Source organism: Varroa destructor, unplaced genomic scaffold (genome assembly GCF_002443255.2).
Source record: "Varroa destructor unplaced genomic scaffold, Vdes_3.0 BEIS01000367.1, whole genome shotgun sequence".
NCBI lineage: Eukaryota > Metazoa > Arthropoda > Arachnida > Mesostigmata > Varroidae > Varroa > Varroa destructor.
In genome coordinates this window covers 1-27,351 of record NW_019211820.1, presented here as the reverse complement: position 1 = coordinate 27,351, position 27,351 = coordinate 1, and the positions used below count along the sequence as shown (strand labels likewise).

The window sequence follows — 27,351 nt, the reverse complement described above, 5'->3', positions numbered from 1 at the left end:
ATATTGATTACGATTTTGAACAATATCGTGGACATAAATAACATGCTGGAAGGCTGTTATCCTTGAAGGTAAAAACTGGGTGTCACTTCGTACTGCTTATGCAAAACTACGGTAAGTATTGTTCCACTTCTATGTTCTAAGGCGAGTTAATAGACTGTATATATGTATGTAAAATGCAACTACACTAGATATGCTCTACTAATGCGGAAGCTTAACCTAACTGCTTTACCAATATCATGAATAAATATGTCTTTAATTGATTTAAAGTATGTGTGTACTTGTGTTACAAGCAGCTTTGATAATTTTATGATATGACAAACGTGCTTGATTAGAAGAAACATTAATAAACAATAAAATCGGTTTTATACTAAAAATAGCACAAAACATTCCTATAGTTGACTCTAATGTAGACTGGAAGGAAATCGATGTTTGGACAGCTAAACCAAAAAAAAACTAATAAAATACGTAGACGTAAAAACGGTTGGGTTGGTTTTTTCACCTTTATCCAATAGGCAAAACTGGATTTGAAGTTGATTTTATAAACCTCATTAGAAGGCCCCACATGAGAAGAATATGAGGTTTTCCCCCGAAAAAGGTTTGGAATTTTTGGAGCACATTAGTGTCCTAACAGCGCTTTCGTAACTACTCTATTGTAATCCAAGTACACGATAATTTACGTAAGAGTGTTGTACACTTGCTACGAGATCACATAATCCAGACAAGGATACCGAAATATATAACGCTTAGTGTGGGTCATAAGTAAGAAATGGATAAATACGTTAATAGTCTAAATGTAAAGTAGGCAAAAAGAGATTTTGAAAGTGTGGGCGCACTTTGCTTCCATACAAATAGAATAATGGCAGCTCCTGAATCACTCGTATTACCGTTAACTAAGGTGATTTTGTGATAGTTCCATAGTAAATAGCATGAAACGCAATGCGCGGCATTCATGTCCAAACGTTATTGTGGTATTACCCATTGCACAACGTTTTCTTTCTCTCTCTAACAAACCTTCGGTGTCTTTTATGTGTTTAGCAGCAAAGTGTGCAAAGCTTTGTCGCCTTATAAAAAAATAATCGAAGAAAAAAGAAAATTCATAATGAAGACGGCATATACAGGAGCGAACAAGTACACGCAGTTTTAGTTCAAGCACCTGGGTTTACAAAACGCTTTGCAGTTAACGCACTAATCTTGTTATAGATTTAAAATTGCTCTTACAGTGCCATTTTGATAAATGTGTTTCTGTTTAAAGATGTCAGAATACAAAGGAATACATCGTCGTTTCTAGCCGTAGTAAATAAACGCCTGTTGTTTATTATTGACTATATGCTATAGGTAAACGGTTGAGTAAGGTTACTTTAAACTACTTGCAACGACAGATAAGTAGGAATACTGGAGACTGTTTAAATTCAATACTGTATTTAGACTAAATAGGATCAGAGAAGTCGGATAAGTTGAACATCTACTACCACGGTCATAAATCAGATAAACTTCACATCTGTACTGAATCAACGTATCACAATAAATACACTCGTGCGCCTTTCATCGCCTCTCTTAGTTCAAAATTACGTTCAAACCTTACTTCAGGTTTAATGGTTATTGAAACGCAGCATGCCGTTATTAACCTATTGAGCGCACTATTTTCTTTTAAAATTTCATATGGCATGCTGTCTGGCCATGAGTAATGTATGAGAAACAGTAGTATCTTTCTTTATCAGCAACAGTTTCTTACAGTGCATCGTAAGTGAAAGGGAAGACCTGGTTCAACTTTGTTAGTCCAGGACGTGGAGACAAAACGTGCATCCCGAAGAAAATGTTGTTCAAGATCCCCTGGTATAAAGTAGAAAAGCAAGCCATCCAGAAGCAAGTCAGAGGCTACCGGTTTTACAGTCAAAAATAAATATAATTTCCGTTGTTATATTTGGCGCTCTATATAGACGCGAGCATCGTGCTCTAATAGATGCTTAAACGTGCAAACATTGTTCGAAGTAATTCTATAAGGTTTAACTTCATAGTTTTCAAGCATAGTTGTTTTTTAAATAAGTCGATTTCGCGCTCTAAAAAATTAGGTTCCTGTGCATCACTCATGTACAGATTTTAAACCAGGGTTTAGCGTACATAATGAATGTCAACGAGAAGATCACACACTGTTTTAGTATGCACACTCTCCTGTGCCGTGCGGCAAAAATAAAATACAAAAAAAAAACCAGCACATCGCTTGTCTAGCAATAAATTTACGGGATACTTGAGTTGGTCTTTGAAGCATTTTATTCACTCGACGCGTCTATACTTAATTGCATTGTAGGTATCCATAATAAAAAGAACACTTAGAATGGCTTACACAGCCAGTATTGACAAAGTTCCAGAATTAGTTCGCAACATAAAATAGCTTTGGAACAAAAGAGTCAACATGAATTACTATTGTGTTTTTTACTGATCGTGGTATCATAGGAAACTAAGTATGAAATGTTGTTGAAATTTTGTTAATTATCTAGTGATTGCCTTCTTATACGGCCCAATATTAAAGTGTTGATTATTTATTATGGCGCTTTTTCTTTTTTTATTAAGAATTTCGAGCATTCAACACATGGTGTGATAAAGACGACGCTCCTAATTTTGCTCCTTTTTCTTACCCATTAAATATGTGAAAACGAATCTATAAAAATTTATTTTTCCAAATGGGTAATTTAGTCAATCAATGTTACAACTTTTCTTTCTTTTCTTCTTATTTTTACGACCATTTTATTCTTACTCTTTATTTTACGACCAGCACAAAAAGTGGTACGACTATTCATATGTAGGTCGCAGCCTTTTCACCTTATGCACAATAAAGATAAATGATGCCTTGAGGCAGCAATTACCATACCAAAATGACCGCATGCTCGTATTCCATTATATGAAGCGAATTAGCTTTGAATGCCCATTTTATATTCTGCATATCAGTGAATTTGATTATTTCGTTCACTATCTAGATTATAAATATAGCTACCCTTGCAATGAAGCTTCTGTTTCAAAACCCGTAAGATTTAATTGATATACCTAAGGTCCACCGAAAATTCGCAAAATCCAATAGTCAGACGGAACACTTACTTCTGCGGCTCGTTCGGATCCTTCTTCTTACGCTTTCTTTGCGACTTTTGTGCCTTGTTTCCACCATTGCTCTGTGCAGCTGGAGTTTTCTGGCCTGCAGCGGCCACATTTGCCGCTAAGCCTAACGCTGAGTTAAGACTACCGATAGCAATGGTGCCTGGAGATACAGAACTGGTGCTAGCAGGAGTTGTTGATGCACTATCGCCCGTTGCACTCGCGCCTGCCAGAGACGGATAGCTTCCGTGGAGACCCTGAAACGAATTGAACCCTGGTCCGCCAGACGTGATGTAGTCCTGCATATAAGAGAATTGCGATGCCGCCGCAGCTGCCGCTGTAGACTAAAAGTTCAGAGAAAAGGGACATCGTTACGGATTATACGAGAAAAATTTTTTCACTATGGGGACAACGAGGCGTTGTTACAACGTAATGCAATAGAGCACTTTTTGGTAACTATTTATGAGCTACGTTACAATAGAGGATAGAAAAATAGTAAAAACATTCATAAAAACTTCTCTTTGGTAACATTGAAGTTCTTAAGGATATTCAATCAAACTGAAAGCTGTCGTTGCTCGGTCTTTGTAAGTGTTTCCGTGTAAGGCTTGTAGTGCAAGAGTTGTGGTGGCATTAAACGTTAAATCTTGTGCAGTGTGTCAAAAGAAATCGCACATGCAGGGAGATTAATGCTAATGAGTAGTTTGTTCGCAATATTAGTTTGAATGGTATGTTTACTTCGTATTTTTTTTTCACTAGACGCTTATTCTGGGTTTAACGTTTCTAGACAACCTAAGTTAAGCAATTTCTGAATTACATCTCTTGTTCTACAACGATCACGTTTTTAATACACTGTAAAATAAAAAACGAGGATGACATTTAAAAGCGGAGGGGTCAAAGTACTTTAGATACCTAATTTTTTGTTAAAAACAAAAACTAGACCAAAAATCAACATCTATAGTAACGTGCCAGCTACTTTGTAGTAATTATTATTATTATTGCCTACCAACAAATATGCAGACAAACTCACCTAAATGTAGTTAACAATGCGTCAGCCAAAATCAATTTTTATGACTATCTTTTTGCCACAAACCAACAATATTTATAAATAAAAAAAACTTACGAGATTAAGCGTTTGTTGGCCATCGGCAAAAGTTGTCCATGGAATTTGCGGCGGGTCCATCTTTGACTTGGAGCTGAAATAGATCAACAACATGCACGAAATATTTATTTAGAGTACGACATTAGGTTCTCAGTAAAATTTATTTCCCAAGAACCGCTTTGTTGTTAACTAATAAATATAACCCAAACTGTAGCACATCTATTGTAAAGCAGTCCGACATAGTCATCTTCTTTCTATTTCATGAGATATGCGTTTTCTACATCAAGCTAGCTCCTTAAGTCTTAAGGCTGTTCTTGTATCCTGGAACTTTAGCGGGCGGGAGACTCGGGATGGCACTTGGGTTCATTTGGCCCTCTCCGCTCCCCGTATCCTATAGGACTTCAGCTCATTAGAAAAGCTCCAATTCCAAACGGCGCCTCCTCGCTCTCGTTCTTGACTGTACCACAGTGCCGTTCTAAATTTCAACGCTATCGTTTCGTACCGCTCACGCTCTTATAGTCCCATCTGCTATAACTATAAGTATCCTTATCTTTTTGAAGGATCCAGTATTTTTTATTGAAAAAGATTTAACATTACAAAGGAAATCCAGAGCTCTATCCGGATAGTAGAAATAATGGCACGATAAACTTTTTACGTATTTCGTAAGAAAGTAAAAGAAAGTAACGGCTGAGTATGGGAACTCCAATCACTGTTTTTCATACTCTACCGATATTACTCATCTAACAAAATATGCTCTGGAACCCATTTTGCTTGAACTCAATTAACCCGTTGGTCGAAGCAATAGATTAATCGGAGTTTGCTTCTAAGATCACTAGCATACGACTGTACAAACTGTCATTTTATACCAGTAGAAAGAACGTTAAAATACTTCAGTTCTAAAGGGGGATGGAAACGAGGACAAATGCATGTGTCATTGCCATTGCGTACTACGACAGCTTCTACTAGCCAAGATACCCAACATCCGTGTATACGCCAGGCCAAAGGCCTCTTCACTGTTCCTTTTGGACTGAAGGGAACTGAGAGAAGAGGGGGCCCACAAACCGAAAGACCGTTCGCTGCTGCGCCGAAAAAGCGACTCGGCTGGGGGCCAAAATTGCGTTCCGAATCGATAGAGGAGGTCGGTTCCCACATGACCCCTTTTTCCTTTTCCCCTTTCCAACCACTGGCCAAGGAGTACAGAGGGATTGGCCGCAGTGGAGAAGGGAAGGACCCCGCATATATATGGCCCCTACTCCCCTAGAATAGCTTCTCTATACGCATCGCTTGTTTCACAGCGCCTCAGAGATAGCCGACGTAAGTGCACACGCAAGAAGGCGAGATCCGAGTCCCGGACGGAAACTGAGGCCAGCAGCGAGGCCAGAAACGGAGTAGCGTACAGTCGGTGAGTGTGCAGCGGTGTATGAGAGAGAGTGCGTGTGAGCCGAGTGTTGTACAGTGAAGGCAACGTGGGGAAGGGGAGATAGGGGCTATGCTCACTGGCTGCTAGCTGAGAGCCACCGGGATTGGGATTGCCGACTGGCAGGCAGCAAGCAAGTGCTAGCGCTAGCGGGCGAAGCGGTACCGAAGCGGGAAGGAAGCGAGAGGAAGAGAGACGTGCGCCGCTACTCCCAAGTGCGGGGTGCGAGGCGGCACGAAGACGACGGGAAAGCAGACAGCAGCGGGAGTCACCGCGCGGGAGGAGTGCGGTTGGGTAGCAGCAGCCGAGCAAGCGGCGGACGGGCCGAAAGCCGCACTGCTGAGCCGAGGCGGCGATGTGGCGAGAGAGGCGCGGGAGGAAGAGATGGAACAGAGCGGAGCAGGCAGGCGAGGAAGCGGTGGAGCACGGATCGCCTTTGTGGCAACCACCCGCTCCAAGCGGCCATCGCAGTGCGGGAACTAGACGAGACAGCGGGAGAAGCGGGCGGGTGTCGAGCTGCGTTTCAGCCGAGAGGCGGGAGCCTCCTGAAGCCCGCTGCGGGCTCGTGGGGTGAGAAGCGCGACCGTACTGGGGTGAGAAGCGGCGATAACGTCTCGTCCCTAATTGGGGGCAAGGTCGGAACAAGGAGGGAGAAGCAGGCGATGAACACCCGCACCCAACCCAAGTACCGCCTAGGCTGAGGTCGAGCACGCCTTCGTAAAGAGGACACAGACAGCTTCCGAGCATCTTACGGATCGCACGACGGATTGAGGAAGCTGTCACCGAGGCCGTAGTTGTTTAGGTATTCTAAGGTCATGAGAGCAATATAGTTAAAGTAGCAATCGTCACATTGGTCATCAAGATCGAGTAAACATTCTTCAGTTGAAGCTCGCATGTTCATTTATAATTTCAACGATACAACTTACGCTACAGATGCTGTCTATAAAAGCAAGGTATTCGTAGCCTGCACTGCGCGTAAAACAAACCTTAGGCCATACGCACTTGTTCCCTGTGTGGTGCAAGTCCCATCTACAAGCCCACAAGTCTCTTTCTCTCTTGGCTTCACTGCCACTGCTTCGATGCAAACCCTGTGCGGAACTATCCGCAAGGGTAGAGACCTAAAGTAAAGAACCACCTCTTGTATGACTTTTTCGTTCATCGTGGCCCGTGTTTGAGGAAACCATATTGAGTGCCGACACATAACATCCGTAAACATGTTGCAATTATATTAGCAAGTCTTTATTTATCTAGACTAGTGACATTCCAGCACAGAATAACATTTCAACGGTGTCACAGATTTGCAAACACAGAGCATCCTAATTGTTAAAAAGACGGCCTGGTGCTCTAGTCGACATTCCCGCAATGCCTAATATCTGCTTACTCTTTGATGAAACTGTACATAACCATTTTGTAAGTGTAGCTGATACCTCACAAATGCACAAGGAACTTTCAAAACATCACTTTCAGGTTACAGCTACAGCGTAGCCATTGCAGTTAAAAAGGAAAACTTATACTATATTTTGCTTAATGATAAACACATAAGGGCAGCCCCACCATTTTGGCCTATTATAACTGTACAGAATTGATTAACGGCAAGTGTGTAGAAGACCTTCATTAAGCTTTCAATCAATTTACCAGATCTTCACTTCACCGTTCATTTTTTTGGTTATGCAGAGTGTTGTATCAAATTTGCTGCGCAGGATGTCCTCAGCGCTCAATGGTGATCAAAGATGCGGTAAAGCAATGTGATCGATTGCAAAAATGTGTTAAATGCAATCCTGCTGCAGGGCGGCAAAACTTACTATGACTATATGTACACAGCCGTGTCTCGCGTGCCTCATCTTCCCAAAGCCCTTCTAGGTCTATAGGGCTAGAAGATGTACTACCGTGTGTGGCTCATGCGCTCTCTAACCAAGGAGGGTGTTTCAAGGGGGGTGACCCGGCTTGGTTCTCACCCTCTTTGCGGTGAAGCGACTGCGGCCATCCTGTTGGGCGCCTGAATGGGTGCGCCTGGCTGTGACTGCGCAACGCGGGACTTCGCGGATAGTATGGAAGGCAGGGTGTAAAGCGTCCAGAACGGGCACAACCAGTGATTGTCAATAAGGACATGTAATCTAGCAATATTGCTGGTGAGATATTTGTGATTTATCAAATGAATACCAGATAGATTCTGTTAGAAAAAATTGATTAGAATACACGATCTAGACAGATACAAAACACATGGCACTGATCGACTTCAAATTACTTAAACCGGCATAGTCCGCATGAGAAGCTACTTTGCTTCTTCCACCTGCCATCTTTTAGGTAAGCGGAAGTCAGGTGGTTCCTACTTCGTGTTATCCACTCCGGTCTCCCGTCGGCTGCTTTCGTACTAGCTTCTCGTTCCTGACTAGTGGTAGCAGATAGGCGCAAAGGAAATATCTGCTCCCGGGAGTGCGACAGCGCCTAGCCAGGCAGCGCAGACACCACACCGGGCAGTCGACGACCCACGGACATGGGAGTGAACAGCGGGCGGGAGACTTCGCCACGCCTGTCTCGAGTGAGCGAATGTCGAGTCTAAGGTCTCGGCTTTCGGCCCCGTGGGAGGCGGGGAGGGCGTGTCAGCGGTCGGTTGCAGACAACCTGGTGGGGCGGCGGGAACAGTACAGAAAACGAGACAGGGTCAAGGATGAACAACAGCCGAAGGACAGCGAACACGGCAGGTCCAGTTGACCATTGCTGATTCTCTCCCTATTCTTATATACTGCTTCTTGTCTATAACGCATCGTAACGTAAATGATAAAACGCATAAAAAAAAATACGTTGTGGCCTTTCCTTACTCTAATCGTACAAGTAATTTAGCTTTAAGTGTTACCTTTTAAATAGACCTGCTTAAATAGAAGTTTAATAGGCAAACAAAGAAAGTGCTTCTTTACAGTTGTTGACTAGGACAATTTTACTGCTAGGGTATGAATAGCTTTCAGTCAAAGACTTCTATGGAAAAGAGTCAAAGTCAGGACTTCAATTGATTACGCCAGACTAAACACGAACCTTTGCGGTACCATGAATAAAGATTCTAGATCTATTTCCACCAGAGTAAAATGGGCATTATGGGAAATATCCTAAATGCCGGACGCTTGATTGATAAATTTGTCGCCATTGCACGTTACCAAAAACCGGTGACTATGACAAAGACGATCCTTCTAGTTTTCGAATATAGCTATTACAGTATATAACATTATTGATCCTTTCAAGAGGAAACATTTTCTAGCTTCTACTCCTGGAATTACGCAATGAGATCAGTAGGCTATTCCACTAACTTATCGTGCCGTATTCTATGTAAGCAGTTATTCCAAGTTGCTCTAGAGGCGCCCCACCATATGTATTTTGCTTACCACATGTATTAGTTTCAGAATGTTAACGTAGCAAAAGGTACCCTGTTACCCTGCATCGCGTGGTTTTTCCGTACGTTGCTGGCGATCTCGCGGTTTTGTGGTTGATATGAGAGAGTGGTGTACGCTTAGTAAGAAAGGCGCAAACGGGTAGTATGGTTGGGAACGGGCAGCGGGGATGAGTAATGGAAACGGTGACGTCACAAAATTGAACCGCGCTACCAGCCGAGCCGGGCTCGGCGGGCAAGAGAGGACGACGTAGGGGCCCATGAGCTCCAGGGGATGGGTAGAGGCATAGAGTGAGTGGAGTGGATGGCGAGGAGAAGGGACCAACGGGCGAGCGGTTGTGTGAGTATGCTCTCTCTGCGCGATGGCAAGGGCAAGCCGTCGTGCGAAGAAGGGCAGGCCGTGGCCCGATTATGTACGGTGGTATTGGGTACTATGAGCCTAGGGTCGTCGTGGGGCCACCCAGATGGGCGCGAAGCAATGAATCCACCGAGTGGCTCTAAGAGAGTACCGGCGGCTTGGAAAGCTCAATCGTACAACGGATTTTATTTCAACTTGTTCAGGTTCTGGCAAGTATTTTCGTAATTAACAGTAAGTTGTCTTAGTCTTAACGAATACAAAGTACAGTAGTCCAAACGTGAAATTCTATAAACTTGTTTGATCAAGGCATACCTCTAATGGTGGCACTATACGGGGCATAATTAAATTTACTCTTCCTTTAACCTAACATATTTTTAGTCAGAGAAAAATTTGTATGTAAGAATCCATTAAATGTTACAAGCAGGCAGACAAATCTATGTTTTATGATATTATGCCCCAAGCATGCCTCCTTTCATGCTAACTCGGTTTAGAATCTTGTACGTTAAAACGCTACTCGGTTGACAAGTTTGTTTGGTGTGGCGTTCGATTTCTAGGATAACTTTTCCAAATGCAACGCTATTTCGTGAGCTATATCAGTATTACTGTCCAAGGCGCTAATTTGGCTACAGAAGCTACATTTTGGATCATGGAATCTTGGTATAAATGCATAGAACATGACGACTGAAACGGCGATATGCAGCGCTGCGAAAGTAAATGGCAGAATGCGCAGATTGTATGCGCTGGGCACCCTCGAGGTCCCGAGAGCTTCGGGTTCCTCTAAGGACGGCAATGCCACACAAAACCTTTCTCGTCATCACAAGCAAAAGACTCCAATACGGCACCGGAGCCTGCTGGTGCGAGTTTCCACGGGTAGCTCAGTCGCTCGCTTGGCCGTTCTAGTGCTGGTGGCAAGAATACGAATGTAAGTTGTAGAGTTGTCGGGGCGCTGCGGGAAAGGAATAGAGATAGAGGCAGATGGGGCGAATTGGGGCTACCTAGGGGTGAGTTGAAAAAGGAGCTGGGAGTCTCGAAGGAGAGCGGGCACAACCCTCCTTTTGAGGGAAGAAAAGAGGGAGGGAGTGCGCACGCAGGGAAAAGCGAACGAACAGTTTGGGCCCCACCGCTCTGCCTCGCTCTGTACCCCTAAAAAGCCCCGATGTTCCCGTATGTTCGCCTCGCCCCACTATTTCACGAGTACGGACAATATTTCGGTTATAACATGCCATATTATGATCGACATAGTACCTCAGGACCAGTATATATCATGTGTATTTTTGAACATAAATGTATCAACGTATGTAACAGAAAAGTTTTTAAATTATAAAAGCTTTTTTATGGGCAGTTATAAGAGCCCTACGAAAGCTTGTCTTATTCATATATATATATATATATATATATATATATATATATATATATATATATATATATATATCTCCTTTTTCATTTGGCACCAATTACCAAATTGATAACTGAGCCGGTTGAGAACGGCTAGTGTCGAGCTGCTTCCTTATAGGTCTATGTGAAACTGAAAGTATATCATATTGAGACCAAACAACTCGGCTCATCAGTCCACGCGTCTTGGCCACTTATCAGTGACCTTAACACCTCACCGATAAGACCCTCACACATCTTATGCATATCGTCTAGCACTTAGAAGTCACTTTCCGAATTGTTTCTCAATTCCTAACTACACAGAATTGGCTTAGTGAGGTTGTAATGACGAATTTAAATATCACCCACTAGGCCCTACAAATAAACTCACATGCACGGCACGAAGCTTGCCCAGAAGCAATAGTCGTCGCCAATTCTTCAATTACTAAACTATTCACTAAACGTATTCATCGGCCACTGTCCACTGTATCACAGGTCGCGATGAAAGAATCAAAGTCTTGGTCGAATTCTTACTGTGGTACACGTTTTAGTAGCTGAATGGAAAAACGTACACTGTTCACATCCTCAACCGATCGGGACACATCGTAGTCACGTGCTGCACGCACAGGATTGGACCGTCCGGCTTTGGAGAGTCGAGTTGGTCAGCACGCCACTGTCCCTCCTCTCCGTGGTCCCGCTTCAAAATATTATGGTGCTCTGCTCGCTCGCATTCGCCACTCAGCGCCTGTCCGTCCGCTCGGCTGCCGCTCTAGGCTGCTCCCTGCTCGCGCGCTGTCGGCTCTTAGACCGCTGCTGTCGTTCGCAAATCCGGAGAGGGCGGTTGGTCGGTGGCGCTTGCTCAATGCTATCAGCCACCGAATGTGCCAGAGTAGGTGTGCAGTGCGGAGTGCGGCGAGACAGAGAGTGCGACTCGCTTTGCAGGATCTCTTGCTCCCGGCAAGCAGCAGTCAGCTCCTGCTCCCCATTCAGGACAACCAAGAACAACCATCGATCCCCCTCTCCCCTCTCCCCTTTTAACTTTGCCAATAGCGCCCTCAAGTGAGCTTCGCTCAAAGCTTGCGGAAGCGAGCGTTCTGGCTTCGTACCCGCAAGGACCCACCCGAGACAAAGCCGACTGCCAACAGTGCCAAGGGCTTTCTCGAGCTCACGCTTGAGCGAATACTCCCCAGATGAGTGCCGGAGCGGCAAGCCACGCTAGGGACGGCGGAGAGGTAAGAGGTGTTAGGGTGGCGTCGACGCCCTCAGATCTCTAACACAACAGAACATACGGCACAAAGCGCAAGTTGCGCCCGCGGAAGGCAAGGTTAGGTCGATGTCTATCTTGTAACTAAAGTTGCAATCATATGCTTAATAGCGGTAAAAGGGCTCAATCTTCGAATAGGCACAAATGAAGCTTATGTCAATAATTCACTAATGGCTTGTCAAGTTAAACACACTGCAAAAATTATCTATATAGGGTACGCCCGCAAAATTAGGAATTTATATTTTGTTTTTAGAACCATATGTAAATAAAGACAGAACTTTTAATGAAGTTTTTTTTTACATGTGCTAGAAGTGTAGTGTTATTATAATTATTATTCAATATAATTACCAGGGCAATTACGGCTTCACTCCAGTACCTAAACCACTCATCACTCGTTTTTAGTATTTCTTCTGTTATCCGCAAATAATTTTTTCATTGTAAACGTTCGTCAAACAATATTTGCAAATGTAACCTTAATACAGTGTAGCTTGAATATGCTTCACTCGAAAAATTTCTGCCTGTTATCAGCATAAAGTCCCCAAAATATAAGAGCTTAAAACGGCCAGAGAATCCAAAAAGTGCAAAAAGATTAATTTTTGAAGCTTATCTGGACGTGCCAATTGAAAACTGGTGTCCCTTCGAAAAAGGCCGTTAATTTTGTATGAAAATTTGACTTTTGAGGTATTTTGATGAGTTTTTGTGCTCGTTAGATCTAAAACCTGTTGATAATCTTTCGGTGTGCCTCATGAAAATGTTCCTCAAATTCTTCAGAACCCGCATAAAAGCGGGTTATTAGCTCTCTTTTTTCAAAACTACAGAAACAACGCATTGTTTTTTTTACCATAACTAGTTTATTGTGTTGTTTCTTCTTCTTATGAAAGCAGACTTTTTATAGTACAAGGAGAGACCGATGAGCGGATGCCCGTTACGAAACGCAGCCCGCCAACGTCCGTTCCAAATTAGACGCTGTATACTATACCACTTGTGCGGCATGATTCAGTGTCATGTTTGCCCTCAGGACTCTTTGAGGGTCAAGCACAATGGAGCATATCGATGCCTTATATTACAGATTATTGTTGCAAATCATGACGAAATAGATATTGAAAATCATAAGTGAGCTTTCCCACAAGATAAGCAATCAGGTGAACAAATATTACTCTGCAAGTCTCAATAATGAGTGGTCGCGTAATGTGGTGAGCCAGTTTATTATGAGACACAGCATACAACTCCGGCTGGTTCTGAAGTATTTAAAATTACACTAAAATATAAAAAAATAAAAAATTTAAATTAAAAAAAAAGTTTTAAATTCACATTTCAATTCAAATTTAAATGTTTTAAGTAAACAAACATTAATTAAAAATTATAAAGATATAGAAAGTTTTAGTAAAAACAAAACAACAGGGCATTCAAGTGCCACGCTACACTCCTTATCAATGTGCCATAGACGCAAAGCCTACAGTTATGACCCGCCTACCATCATGTTAAAAAAAGGAGAGCGGGGCTAAAAAATACCATACTATGCGAAAAAAATCATAATCTCTGACTTGGCTGGTTTAGAAGGAAATAATTTAAATAGTCTAATGTATACTGAATTTAGTTCATCAATGACAGAAAGTGTAACTATGAACTCACCGATATCACATGTAGTCGTCGAAATCATAACAGAGTAGAATGATAAATCTATCTACAACAAATTCATTTACAATAACTATTGGACAAGGTGTTTACTTCAAACCAGCAAATAGCGAGTTGTATCTTAATTTCAAATTCTACCATATCAGAAAGGGAGAAGACCTTGCATACCGAAGAGTTAAAAACTCTTTGGTATGCAAAGTTCTTAGCCTCTGCGAACACATTTTAAAAACGATACTGGCAAGATAAAAAGTGACCTTCTGAATTACAAACCCACAATTTTGTCTCGAACATGTTCGTAAATCTGCGCGATTTTTGAACGTTGGTTACAAACAAACTAAACCATTAAACGCAATTCAGCGCTACTCCGATGGTTTTGGTTTGGTGTGATGTACTACACGGAGATTCAGTTATTTGATATCTGGCGAAGCTTCTGCTTTTACTTATCCTGGTTGCTGTTTATTTTTTCTTATATATATTTCTGTAATACTCATTTATATTTTTACCTTATTTAGTTTCAGATAGTACTGCCTTAAAATTTCATATATTCCAAATTTATGCTCACCTTATTTTAACTACAAGTATTACCTTCGTTACTGTTATATGTTTCAAAAATATACTGAGAACTATAATGGCTACTGAATCGCTAGTGCGACTTTGAGAACTCCCCGACAAACTCGTGCGGCGTTAATTCCCAATTATGAAACGGGCCGCGAGTTAAGCCCAATTTAAACTCTAGTGAGAAGTTGTCATTAGGTCGCGGACTCGGCGAGTTTTTTTTTGCCCCTGGTGAATTGTCTAACCTTATATTCAACGAATTTTCTGCACACAGCAGAAAAGGACAAGACCTTTTATTTGCCTGAAATAAGACAAGCAAAGCTTAAAAATAAAAAATGCAACCCAGAGGCACAATGACTTCCCTTGGCACTTGAATGTAACCGGTTATTTGCACGAATCACTTTTGCTATGATGTGTCTACAGCCTACGGAATGACTTTAAAACAATTCTAAACTTAATCTGTCAGCATTGCTTGCATATGTAGGAATCTATTTGGGCCTAACATAATCAAGTAATGTATTTAACATACATGAAGGCGTTCAAGAGGTTATTTACTTGGATCGCATTTATACATAACTGCTTTTACAACAGAAATGGTAAATAATAATGATAGATTATTGTTGCGAAAATTAAGAAGAGATTAGAAAGGGAAAAGAGCATGTCCTTGTGGACCTATAAATGTGTCAAGAAGGCACAGCAGTTTATTTTTTATTGAGCAAATCAGAATCGAGGTGGTGTATTGGAATAGGGTGTTGCGTGAAACTGTGCATCAGAGCAGGAGATGAAGAGTGACTGTGACGGCCTCTTGAACAAAGCATTTATATAAGCAAACCCAAGCATCATATTCACGTTAAAGTTTAAGAACGCAAAAAGCCGATATAGGTCAATATTAAAACGGTCGAGCGGTCGACTATGTACCGAACTCAACATACATTTTTTCATGTAAATGCAACTTTAAAAAGTTTGGTTAAGCGCAGGCACGTTGAACGTACACCCGCCTCAAGAACAGCATAAGAAACTTGCCCTTCGGTCATCAACTAATTAATATAGGACTCATTATAATGATTCTAGTTCAATTTCATGCCGTAGAATTGGGAGCCTGAAAGGATTTAACAAGAGTATGGAGGTAAACTGCCAGTGTCACCCCAAAGGAAATGCTAAATATAGCCTATAAAAAACAGTAATGCATGGTTCGAAAGATGATGGTTGAATGTACATACATATATAATCCCCATTGTGCTTTTGCTCGACATGCTTTCGAGTCTCAAAATGTGGAAAACGTATCCCGAAACCACTTAGTTCAAGGTTTATAGTAGCCGCTGCATATAATGAAGATGTGTGCATATATATGTATATATATACATCCTCATTATCATTTAGTCCTTTCCTGTACACAGGTACTGCATTTTCTATTAAATTCCCAAGAAACTCTATCGAAGTCCGAATTCATCCTTTTTCACATTAGAACATCACTTGCAAGCATCAAAGCACTATGTTATAAGCACAACACTCAAGTAATTATATAGAGTTGTATGTATAGTACATATACAAGCAGGAAGTATACAATTGAATAAGTTGTATTTAACTGAAAACAAATCTTGCAATTATGTTTGTGCTCGATGTATTTAAATTTTAAGCTGACAGTAGGCCACAAGTAGCAATAATGCAGGCATCCAAAAAGCCCGAGAGACGTAGAAAAGGCTGATCCTTAGGTATTTTCTGCTGAACTAAATTGACCATAGATAGTCTTCTCTCGAAAGTAGTCGCTAATTACCTTATCGAAATTTGTGGTTTATCAGAAATGGTTTCCCATATTGGTAAGTTTTTGAATCCTTTATTGCGGGATTAATCTTTATTGTGGATTATTTGCTTTGTTTTATATAATCTTCCTCGGATTTTTCAGCATAGATAGTGGCAACAACGTAAACGGTCGACTTCGAGCAGTTAAGGAAGTTTACAATCTTGGCGAAGGTTTGTCCGGTGCGAAGACATTGAACAATAGATGATTTTCACTCATCTAACGATCACGAACCCAGTATCAGCCGTACTGGGTTTATGTTTACTTCGAGAGCGAGCTGGCATTCCTGTAATGCCAAGGATATAAGACAAATAGGTCCCAGATATAACAAACATTTTAACGTACCATATTGGACAACGTGTTTCATATTGGATTTTGGTCGGAAGCGTATCAACAAAAGGAAGCCATAAACCTCACTAGAATCTTTTCAGTACGCGTATTTGGTAAATGAACTATGATGAGAAGCATTTCGCGCATATCTCGTTAAATGAAAGAGTATATATACACATCGCACATTGCAATAAAATCGCACGGTTCACCACTAGGCTGTTTTACGACGACTCAATTAAACAAATGACTAAGTATCTTTGCTTTCTGAATGTCCAGATTTCTCTTAGTGTATGTAGCGCCTTTCGCTAGTATGCGTAGAACGACTACAAACGCTTGTTAGGCTTTAATTGTTTATCATAACTTCTGCAAATAGGTCCGCTTTAAAATACCGGTTACCGGTTAAAATACCAGAGTAATTACAAGCAACGAAAATAACCCATGGCATTTCGTGGTATATTGTAGTCAACTTGCAATATATTCTGTACGTAAAGAATGAGCCTGCATACTTTAAAAAAAATACACCTTTCGTTATTTTGCACCAGCAAAAGTTTCTGACAGAACATCTTTGACTAAAAAGTGATCTTCTGAATACTGTTGTCACTAACTACTAGAGTGAATTTGAAATGTTATGCTGAAAAAGTAGTGGAGTGCTCCCTTCAAGCAGGACCTCCTCTGTGGACTGGTTGAGTATATCGTATAAATAGTCCTAATATCAGAATAGCTCCATTGGTGCGAAAGGCGGGCAATAACGATTCATTTTTCGAAATTCAAAAACCACTGTCTAACCTTCTCTGAATCTCGTAGCCCTCAATACATAGTTTAAACAACCAACAAGAAAGGAAAACGTAATTTAAGTAAAAAATATATAGTTTACAGTAATGATTCTCTGTATTTACTCCGTCTATACGGCTCCACCCATACGGTCGATCTTTCAGTGGAGACCAATTCTAATTCTACTAGTGGATAGTCTTTAAAAAGATACTGCTTCCATATTTGACTACCGACTTTTCTTTATTAGTGTATATACATCAATTTCTGACGCTAGCCTTGTCACTCTGGTGCCATGAAAGAGGTCGACTATCTTTCAAGGTAATCAGCTAAACCGCAACGACTGGGTTGGCACACTCTCTTTGTTTGCTGTTGTCTTTGCTATAACATGCCATCAGTTTCTACAAAGAAGTCCTCCTGCGCACCTGGCGTTCCAGACCGGCTCAAATAGTACGTTGCTTACCCAGTTGGATAACTACAACAGTGTCAACTGCTATACGTTTTTAAGATTTCATTTTCTACCTCATTTCCTTGATGCAATACGGCTTATTAAAAAGACCGACCTGAGTGGCATGAGAGGATTCTTCTGAAGTGCTGCTTATTTATTGATGCTATTAACTTTTACGGTAAACTGAATCTTTTTTCATCATGTTTTATAAAGTTCAACCAGTTGCGGCGATAGTGCGTTGATTTTTGTGTTAACATATTTCAGCTAATGAATACTAATCAAAACTGACGATAAAATTATACCAAGAAAACTAGTTCTAATATGGTCAAGACAAAAAAGCAATTATGTAGATATGCAAAAAACTCATTGATGTAAGGCCAATCAAGTTTGACTTGACGCATTTCAGCTCGTTCATTTGGCCAAACGTCAAAAAAGCAAGATGCGGAAAATATCTGTAAAAAAACGGCATTTTTCGATAAACATAAAATAATTACTTATTCTAGTAAGATTATCTAATAAGTGGAGGTCTACTTTTTTAGTGGAAGATAACGAATCAACATGTTAAAACATATCACTAACTTTATAAGGTCGCTGGGTTTCGCACATTTCAAAGTTATATTAATAAAGTTGACACTTGAATAACATAATTTTACTAGTTAAGAGAGTAATTTCTAAATACTCCGCCTTAGCTTGAATAATAACTAGCATACGAGTAACTGTCGAATGATAATTCTAAATTTACTTATATTCAGGATGAATGCTCATTCGGCTTTTTTGACTTATCACGAGTACAATGACGCTGACACAAAAAAAGTGTGAGAAACTGATTTGCCTGTAAGTTTTCGACTCGTTGGGTAACAATATTAGATTTTCCCTAAGTCTTTCGGCTCTTGAGACCTTGAAAAATTAATCTAATTTCGCTCTATGCGAAGGAAGCGAGTTCCTAACCTCTTATTCGTCTTAAATTCTTGAAAAGCTATTCTCACGCTTTCTCTCTAAAGTTTATAATATCACATTTTTAAATCTTCTGGTTTAGGTTAGATCACTATTTTTTGACCTTTCCTTAACTCAAGAATAAGTCTAAACGTTCCCACTAGGAAGCTGCTCTTTTCCATTATCCCACCACTAAGCTTTTCTAAACCGAAGTAGGAGTAAGAAATTCAATAGTCCTGGGTCACGTACAGTGGTGAATGGGTTTGACCCATTAACCATCATATATGGCAAATATGTCATTACAATATATATCCAATGCGTATAATAAACAAGAAATTGTTTCATTTATTTAACCTACGTATTTATTACTAGGATGAATTGGACCTCTTACGATAGGACTTTAAACCTTTCTATTATTTTTTCATAATTATTTTACTGATAGGATACGAATAAACTTGATTATGTTTGTGCGTAAAATGTTATTCACTTTGTCCGTATTTAACTGTTCATACTCGAATGTAGATATGTTAATAGTCCTTTAAACGTTATTGAAAACTTGCTAATGAATTTCTATAAAAGTTCAAGCCATTAAATTTGATATACGAAGGACATAAAGACTAGTTTTAGTATATATATATATATATTGTACGATTTTGTGCAAAACCTTATAACTGGAATTATTACAGAAGATATTTTTAATAACTAGAGAATGGCTGAAGTTCCGATAATAGCCCTTTCCGTACTACTTTATTCGTCCCGGACCATTATTCGCTATAGCTAAAGTGTATATTATTATAATCAAAGAGTACTACACCATATGCAGCGCTATTTTTGCATATAAATAGAAATTATTTTAAATAACAAATTTTACATTGAAAACGTTTATTGACGTTTCTTGCAATAGAGATCTTACAAATCACCAGCAATATAAAAAATTTTCTTTTGTATCGTGATTATTAATTTGTGCCAAAACCGCAGGGTTGTTTCCACTTGGCATACTTACTGATTCTATTTTTACACTCGAAAATTGATTCTTTCAAGCATTTATTTATGCCCATGGTTTCACTAACATCACTCGTTAGATTACTTGATATATTTTACTATATTAAATATTGTAACTTTAATGCAATGCACTCTTCAAGAACACAAACACATATTTTCCATATGTCAAATTGTTCTAGTATTTTAAACGTACGTACGGCATACAAAACATCAACGATCCTTCTCGGCTTATATATTTTTATAGAATTCTTGCTGAGAAGTTATTGGGGCACAATTAGATGTGAGGTTCTAAGCCGTTCAACAATTCGTTTTAATTTGATGCACACTGAAATTTCAAAATAAACCAAATATTTTTTGACCTATGATCTTCAACTTCTTTGATTCTTTATTAGCTCAGCAACAATTGGTCCATTCAGTCTATGTCTTGTACGGTCGTCTGCGTGCCATAAACGTGCACCACACGATAGAAAGGTCGACAAAGTTATTCATGGTCGACGAACAAAACTGTTATCCTTAAATATTCACTCACTTGTGTAAGCTTATTTTTCAATTTTGCTCTTATTGTCCAAATCATATGTACGTATAGAGCATTTAGACTTCTTAGTGGCAACTAAATACACTATCTAGTCTTGTGTAAGTAAGTAAAAAATTCAAATTGCCAATTTTATTATGCTCTGAAATTGCAATCCGTGCGCCAACAACACGCGCTGAAAAGCTCAGTCTTAGCCTTCCAAGGATACCTCGAGGATCCTGTGAAGATAAAAGCCAAAACGTGAGAATTGTTTAGCGTATACTTGAGTTCTTTCTTTGACATCCTAAACTAGCTCTAGAATAAATAATCTTGCTTTGTTGACATATGGTGGACTTAAACAAGCGCCTCCGGTTTTGGCGTCCGGATACAGACTTTTGGCTAGCTAAGGCACCGCCCTACCACTAAATGCGTAAATAAGCCAGCTCTTCAGGTGGTAAGAAAGGTAGGGGGCATATCTACATCCTACATATCTACATCCTATTCAGCCTAAACGATCCTCCTTTCCAGCACACTAGCGGCAAATTCCACCGAAACGTAGTTGTGCGATATATTATTTGAAAAAAAAAAAAAAACTCAAACGTTAGTATTAAAAACAACAAAAGTGAAAATAAAAATAATTTTTTCATTTGGCGTGGACTTTTCTGAAGTAATGCACTAGGCTGTTTTATCCATCTGCTATCTTTTTAATCTATTGCTTTAAAAAGCACATTTACCTTACACTTTATAGGGTTATAATTGTCGTTCAAATAGAGTGGATTGTTGGAGGTTAAAGTCAGAGGTCCATGTATCTCATCTCAAGAAAGTGGCTCATAAAAATAATATCAAGGGCGGTATTCAGAAAGCTCTTTAAGAGAAATCTAAATTCCTACAAAACGAAAAATCGGCTTAATATATTCACTGAATGTTTTTCTATTTTACCCCAACTTTACCCCAACCATAAGAAATGTGTGAAATAATTTACCAGTATAGTCGAATGCGGTCTAAAAATCTATTAAAAATTGTCAAAAATGTAATCCTGGCATATCAGTGCTTCCTGCCTGTGTGTCGTATTACTTGTACTGCCAACACAACTATTACCCCTGTGGTAACCGTACGGTACCACAAGCTGCTCCTTTTATACTATAACATGCTCGCAGCGTTTTCCATCGGTCTCGTGTGCCTACTAGAACTACAGAATATTTGTATTTCATGCGACGTCGTGAGGTGCGTACCAAAAAAAAAAACATATGTTACTGCTACTTCTAAATAGGTTTGTTCGATCTTAATGGAATTCTGCTCACTTACTTTGTCTATAACCAACAGGTGGTTTTTTATGAGATCGAACTTGAAGGTTACAACAAAGCAAAAATTGAACCTAGAAAATGTGGTCTCGCTTTAAGTAAACAAAAAGCTGTGTAGTACTGCGGTTGAAACGATGAACATATTCTATTCAATAAAATATATGCCGTATAGAAGCAGCCTCATCCTAGAGAAAGCCAGATGGGAAAGAGAAGTATACTGGTGTACTGGAGAAGTGAACACTGTTCTTATAGCTTTCTGAAAATTGACATTAATTCAGCGCGCCACTGAACTGCAACTAATATATGAGTATATTTTAGCCCAAAATGCAAACATGACTCGCCGTCTGACTGCAAAACAAAAATTGCTAGTTATTCACTTAAAAATTATAATTATACCACTGACGTACATTTTTGATAACTTCGTATTTCCCTAGGAACCACATTCGAATAGGTTAACTATATGAAATAAAATGCAGCTTCACGTCTCGTTAGTAGGTGCATGCGTTTAAGTTCCAGTTTTCACTGCGCGTTGGCACAATCTGTCAAATCTGTTACACCAGTAACACATAAAAAGCTGCATTTCCAAGCCACACTTCATAGTGTAGCTACGTATGGCTTGGAAAGTGGCATTCTTATTTTGGAATTTAGGAACAAGAGTACATGAAACTCATTTAATTATACAATCTAAACGGTGCCAAATTTCAGTTCTGCTTCTACTGCAAGCGGTGTTACGGTATAATACTAGGTGCGTATACTTTGATTAGGATCCGGATCTAGTTTGCACGACCTTCCGAACATTACGAACCATTTTTTTTACTGTAAAGAAATTGGACCTCTAAAATGCATCATAAACAAAATATATACAGACTTACTTCACAAGTGTACGAGACAATACAACTAGACATCGACATGTTAGAAGAAGAAAAAAAAGCTCGATTTACTTCAATTAAGTGTTCTAAAGTCGAAGAACCTTTGTCATATAAATAATAGAATAGGAAAACACGATTCCGTGTATGAGTGTTATCTGTTATACTGTTCTGCATATTATGTATGACATATCGTGTATGAAAGCATATATTTTACGGCTTTTACGGTTATTGGGTTCGGCCGGTATCCTATGTACAACTTGGCATGCTCTTCAGCAGCCGCTGCTATAGTAGTGCAGCAGCGTCGGTAGCGCCTCTTGCCAGAAGCTGTAGCCATCGGCTGGCCGTTGTTGGATCATCAGGTCAACACAACCAAACGACGAGCCATCATCCGCACTCCGGTGGCGCCACACAAAAAGCACAGCAGACCGGAGGAAGCAACGGTGGTGATGACGGCGCCAACCGCGGCAAATACAAGCGGCAACTGCTCCATTCATAATGATTCTGCCTTACTCGGCATTTCGCTTTCTGTAGGGGTGTTGCCCGCTTCTGTGGCCACCCCACCCTCACGTACCAATCATACTGTATTAGTGCATTTCAAGCAGCTACCGAAAAATCTCACCAGCTGTATTCAAGTGTTAGATATCATTAAAATTGTGATTATGTCCGGCGACGGCCCCTCGGAGCTTCGGGCCACCACTATACGAGGCAGGTAAGCATCCACGCACTGAGGCGTCTGCTGGCTTTTGCACCCAACGCACCAGATACACACTCACACACCAGACACAAGACACACGTATACACTCATACAGACACACGCTCACACCAACGAGGGCATATACACAGCTCAACACACGCTCACACACATCCACACATACGTAATATAAGAGTAACAAACAAGCACTCAACCACGGTTACGAGCACACACCGTCCGCTCATCCACCGCAGATTCAAACAGAAAGCCGCAGGCAAGCAGACAATCACCGCTACACACTCGCTTACACACACAATAGCATAAAGCTATACATATACAGTCATAGATATACGTTCACGCATCTTGCATCTATATATGCACGCAGAGATGCCTTTACACTCCCATATGACACACATACACACAAAGAAATATAGACACGCACGGGGAAATCTCCTTGACGTGCCACTCTGGTGTATTATTGTTGCACCAATAACGATCATGTTGTTTGGCCCTGCCTGTATATGTTACAAACAGCGAGTTTTGTTGCGTTTGCTCTTAACGATACCGAGGAATTGAAGAACTGCTTTTGCTACGGCAGTGACGACATACGTTCAGTACAATAACTTCAACATGAACTACTTTTAAGTACACCAGTGCTAACAACACTAACCTACTTGAGCGCGCCACGTTCACAGATGAGTGAGAAGATTGATCAGAGACAGATTCGACAGCAGCACCACCTCTGCCACCCCAACTAAGCAAGGTGTTGCCTAGTTTTTATCTCCAACCGATGAGCGGGATAAACGGCAGGAATCACTGATATCACAGCGAACACAAGCGAATGCTGCCGAACAAGCAACTCCACTTACTCCGACGGAAATCGCGAGATCGACACGACACCAGCACGCACAATAACTGCACAAAACTCGACACAGCGGAGGTACAAGTCGTAGATGAAAGTAATAACCCTGACTGTTCGCTGGCTTTTCGCTTCAACGCTACTGCTGCTCGCTCGTTCAACTCGTCGTTCAATGTCTTCCCCTGCTGCTGATGTTGATTCTGATTCTGGGTTGGTCGCCGCCGCCACCGCTTGGTGTTGGCGTGTTGGTTGCTGCCGCTGCCGCGGGAAGGGAGCAGCGACATCATCGAGTTGAAGCGGCGGCGGTGAGCATCAATGTTTGGGTGCTGCTGCGCTGCTCGTGGCCCACAGACACGATGATCTTTGCCTGTCACATTGCATAAGCACAGAGCGCTGTCGATCAGGAGTGAGTTGCCTCCTTTTTTCACCTAACCCTTTCTCCTGTTTTCCCAGTACTCATTATACTTACTGAGTAAAGGCTATATTTCGACGACTAACGAAAGACGGACAAAAATCAAGTTACAGTAGGCTCAGATAAAAGTCTAGTTATAAATAATAGGTTCACAGTTAAAAAAAAGAGTTGGTCTACAGTAGAAGAAGTATTTCATTCAACTGTGGTGAATTATTTAGGTTTTTTTTTATTAGATCATTGCACAGATACGTGCGGTCACTGTGAATATCATAACATTCTTTACACGAAAGAGAATAAAAATTAATCCGCGCCATGCCGCATGCACTGCTACCTACTGCGAAGTTTCGTATTTCTATAAGTTCGTAAAAAAAATGTTGAATCGATATAAAAATAGTGTCCTTTGTAGAAAAGAAGAGTGGGTTGTATTTTTCAAAAAGCCAATATGTTTCATATATGATGCGTTCAATGTGTACGTTTATTTTATTTGAAACAATGCTTTTAATAATTAAAAACCAATTTTCTGGTTTCTCTTGATGACATATATTTTAAAATTGTTTTTCGTTGTAACTTCTTTATTCACACTGAGAAGCTTGCCCTTTATTAAAAAAAATATATTTTTGATGTCATTTTTTAATGTTTTTGTATTTTTTAAATTATTGTGTAAAAAAAAATTATTTTAAAAAACGCTTTTTTTAAACGGCTTTTTTAAAAAAAAAACAGCTAGAAAATACGCTATAATAAAACAGCACCACAAGTAGCATACAAATTTCAATTAAGGACGGACTAATTCGATAAAAGAAGCTATTATAGGCATGTCGCATGACATCTGATAAGTGGCCTTTATATTGTGTCAGCAACAACAATTGCGTAGATCGTAGTAATTATGCGCCTGGCAGAACGTAATGGAACAAATGGTCCGCATATCGTCTAATGCCACGATGCTTGACTAGTTTATTACATTTTCAGGCACAATTGCTTGATGTCCTTGTTTTGAGAAAAACTGCGTCTATCCAGCTTACTTTCTTGTTGTACATGTCTTTAAACTTTTCGGTACGCTTTTACCTACGATAGCTGAATTTTTGTCGAAGTTATTCATTGTGTAGCGGCATTCTACATAACAGGTAGACAAATTCTGTATGAAGCCAGGAGTCTTCAAACGTGATTAAGTAAGACAAGTAGATTTTGCTCGGTAGCGATCAGGAAAGCCCTTTGCTGTTAGGACTTCTTAAATTAGCAACATTCTGTTTATTTATTTAAGAACACCTAAATGGCTGCCGAAGGGGCTTCCTTCCGGATCTAGATTTCAGGCTACTTTCAAGCAAGGGCTGTTTTTTGAAGAGCATAATTGATCTTTCTATCGTAATAGCTACAATCAGCACATTTCTTGCTTTAGCTAAAGGATCGGCCATCGTGACAAGTTTTGATAATTTTCCAAGATATTCCTCCAACAAAACAATCAAAAAGATCGATATTACTATTATTCATAGGGACACACGGTACGATAACTGTAAAAAGTTACTACTAGAAGACAAAAGATGCATGCCTACAGTACCAGAGCTTTCGAAATGCTCACATATCGTTGTGTATTAAGAAATAAAGTCTTAGCATGAGGCTAAGGGGAACTAGGGTTATCAAAACGTCGTCTGCAACAAATAAAATATAAAAATATGTATGATGTTAAAATAACTTGATTCATGGGAAATGGGCTAATATCATAAAGTGATGAAGTTTAAACAAAAAGGATGTCTTGTTGGCTTTGACGCGTTACTGCTTTCAGGCTAACAGTTAAAGTATATCGGTTATTTCTGCAACTTCAGCCGTGAGCTTGCTGCGAACATAGGAATAAAGCTGTGCTTAACCATAGACTTTCATCTGTAAAAAACTGGTCATTTGCAAATACTGTTTCGACAATGTTAGATAAGAACGCAATAAATGACTCCTGCAATGCCAAATGAAACGGCCTTTTTAGCAGTATAGCTTTCAGATTAAATTCACAGGCCGATAAAGCCGCAAAGTGGCCAGCATGATAGACAATTAAGTTCCACTGTTTTACTCCTCGAGCTGCTGCCCTGAGCAAGCTTAAGATGACACGCATATTATTATTACAAAAGTTCGTCTTTGTATATGAAACTGGTTTCTACGTTAAACTTTATGTTCGGACTATGGAAGAAGAAGGATGCAAAAAAAATCGGCATAGGAAGATTGGCAGCACGAGCACTCGTTAGACACTGGTCTCACTTTTGAACAAGGCGCAAACCAAAGGCTTATTTAGCACCGAGATCTCTTATCGAAAATAATACGAAACGCCCTATCGTCTTGTGACCTAGATCTAGTGTCTCAGATGGGAAAAGAAACACAGTTGCAGCGCGGAGAACATGTGTTGCTTTTTGCACTCTTGTAGCGTGTTAAAAAAGAAATATGCCTATTGCGTGGAGAAAAGGTGTAACTCCACATACAGTATAGTAGCTTCCTCTTCCTTTTCTATCAAAATTATGTTAGATTGATCATTTCACGTAATGAGCCGTTACCAAAAAGTCCAACCCGTAGCGATTTCTGCTAATTATGCCGGGTAAAAATATTCCCGTAAATTAATTAATCACTTCATTTTGCTTTGTTTGTTGAAAATATTATAGGCGATCTCACATTTCGGTAGGTTAAGACCTTTTCATTGCTCAAGGGTTAATGGCTAGTTCATATCGATTATAATAATAATAATTACTGCCATTGCGCGCTTTGGGACTTCATCGGGGAAAAAATATTTTGTAACCTAATTATTCTAATTTATCTACCATGAAGTGCTCCAATATCGCAATGACAAATATATTAATTGATTGGATTATTATAAACGCCATAACCGATGCCATTAATGTAGCTATTGAATTGTGTCGTCATCGTATATTCACGTTTTAGTTCTACTAATATACTTTATCAGAGAAAAGCCATAAAGCAATCTACTAAAACCTCAAATACCTTCCTTCCATCTAAGATTCTTGGTACATTTAAGGGTATTTCCCGTCAAACGCCGGATACTTTTATTTCACAGGTCAAAGTTTACATGCTTTGTATGGCCTTGCATAAAATACACTTAGATTTTTAATTTTCTTATTATGTGACTCCACCTACCGAATATTTTAAGTTTTGCGCCTGATACTGCAATTAAGTGGTGCTTCAGATTATTTGTTTTCAGCACGCATGTTTATGTCCGGTTTCGAATCTGGACTATTCAACTTTTTGAGTTTTGGTGACCCCTTCACGCCGTTTATATAT

At 40.0% G+C, this 27,351-nt stretch overlaps 1 protein-coding gene across 4 annotated transcripts in view; it reads right to left on the bottom strand.

The window, feature by feature from the left end:
• LOC111255066 (uncharacterized) overlaps nucleotides 1-24,060 on the bottom strand; it is a 32,727-nt gene extending 8,667 nt beyond the window's left edge. The window contains exons 1-3 of one of the 4 annotated variants that reach the window (XM_086976338.1): nucleotides 23,488-24,060; nucleotides 4,205-4,277; nucleotides 3,091-3,428 (exon numbers count right to left, since the gene is read on the bottom strand). In XM_086976338.1, coding sequence (XP_086832464.1) covers nucleotides 3,091-3,428; nucleotides 4,205-4,264 — 398 coding nt within the window. In that variant the 5' untranslated portion in view covers nucleotides 4,265-4,277; nucleotides 23,488-24,060. Of the gene's footprint in view, nucleotides 1-3,090; nucleotides 3,429-4,204; nucleotides 4,278-10,795; nucleotides 10,949-11,099; nucleotides 11,260-23,483 lie in introns of those variants that run through there. The other 3 variants (XM_022816690.2, XM_022816691.2, XM_022816689.2) reach the window with 3 other exon arrangements.
• Between the last annotated feature and the right edge of the window lie 3,291 nt (nucleotides 24,061-27,351).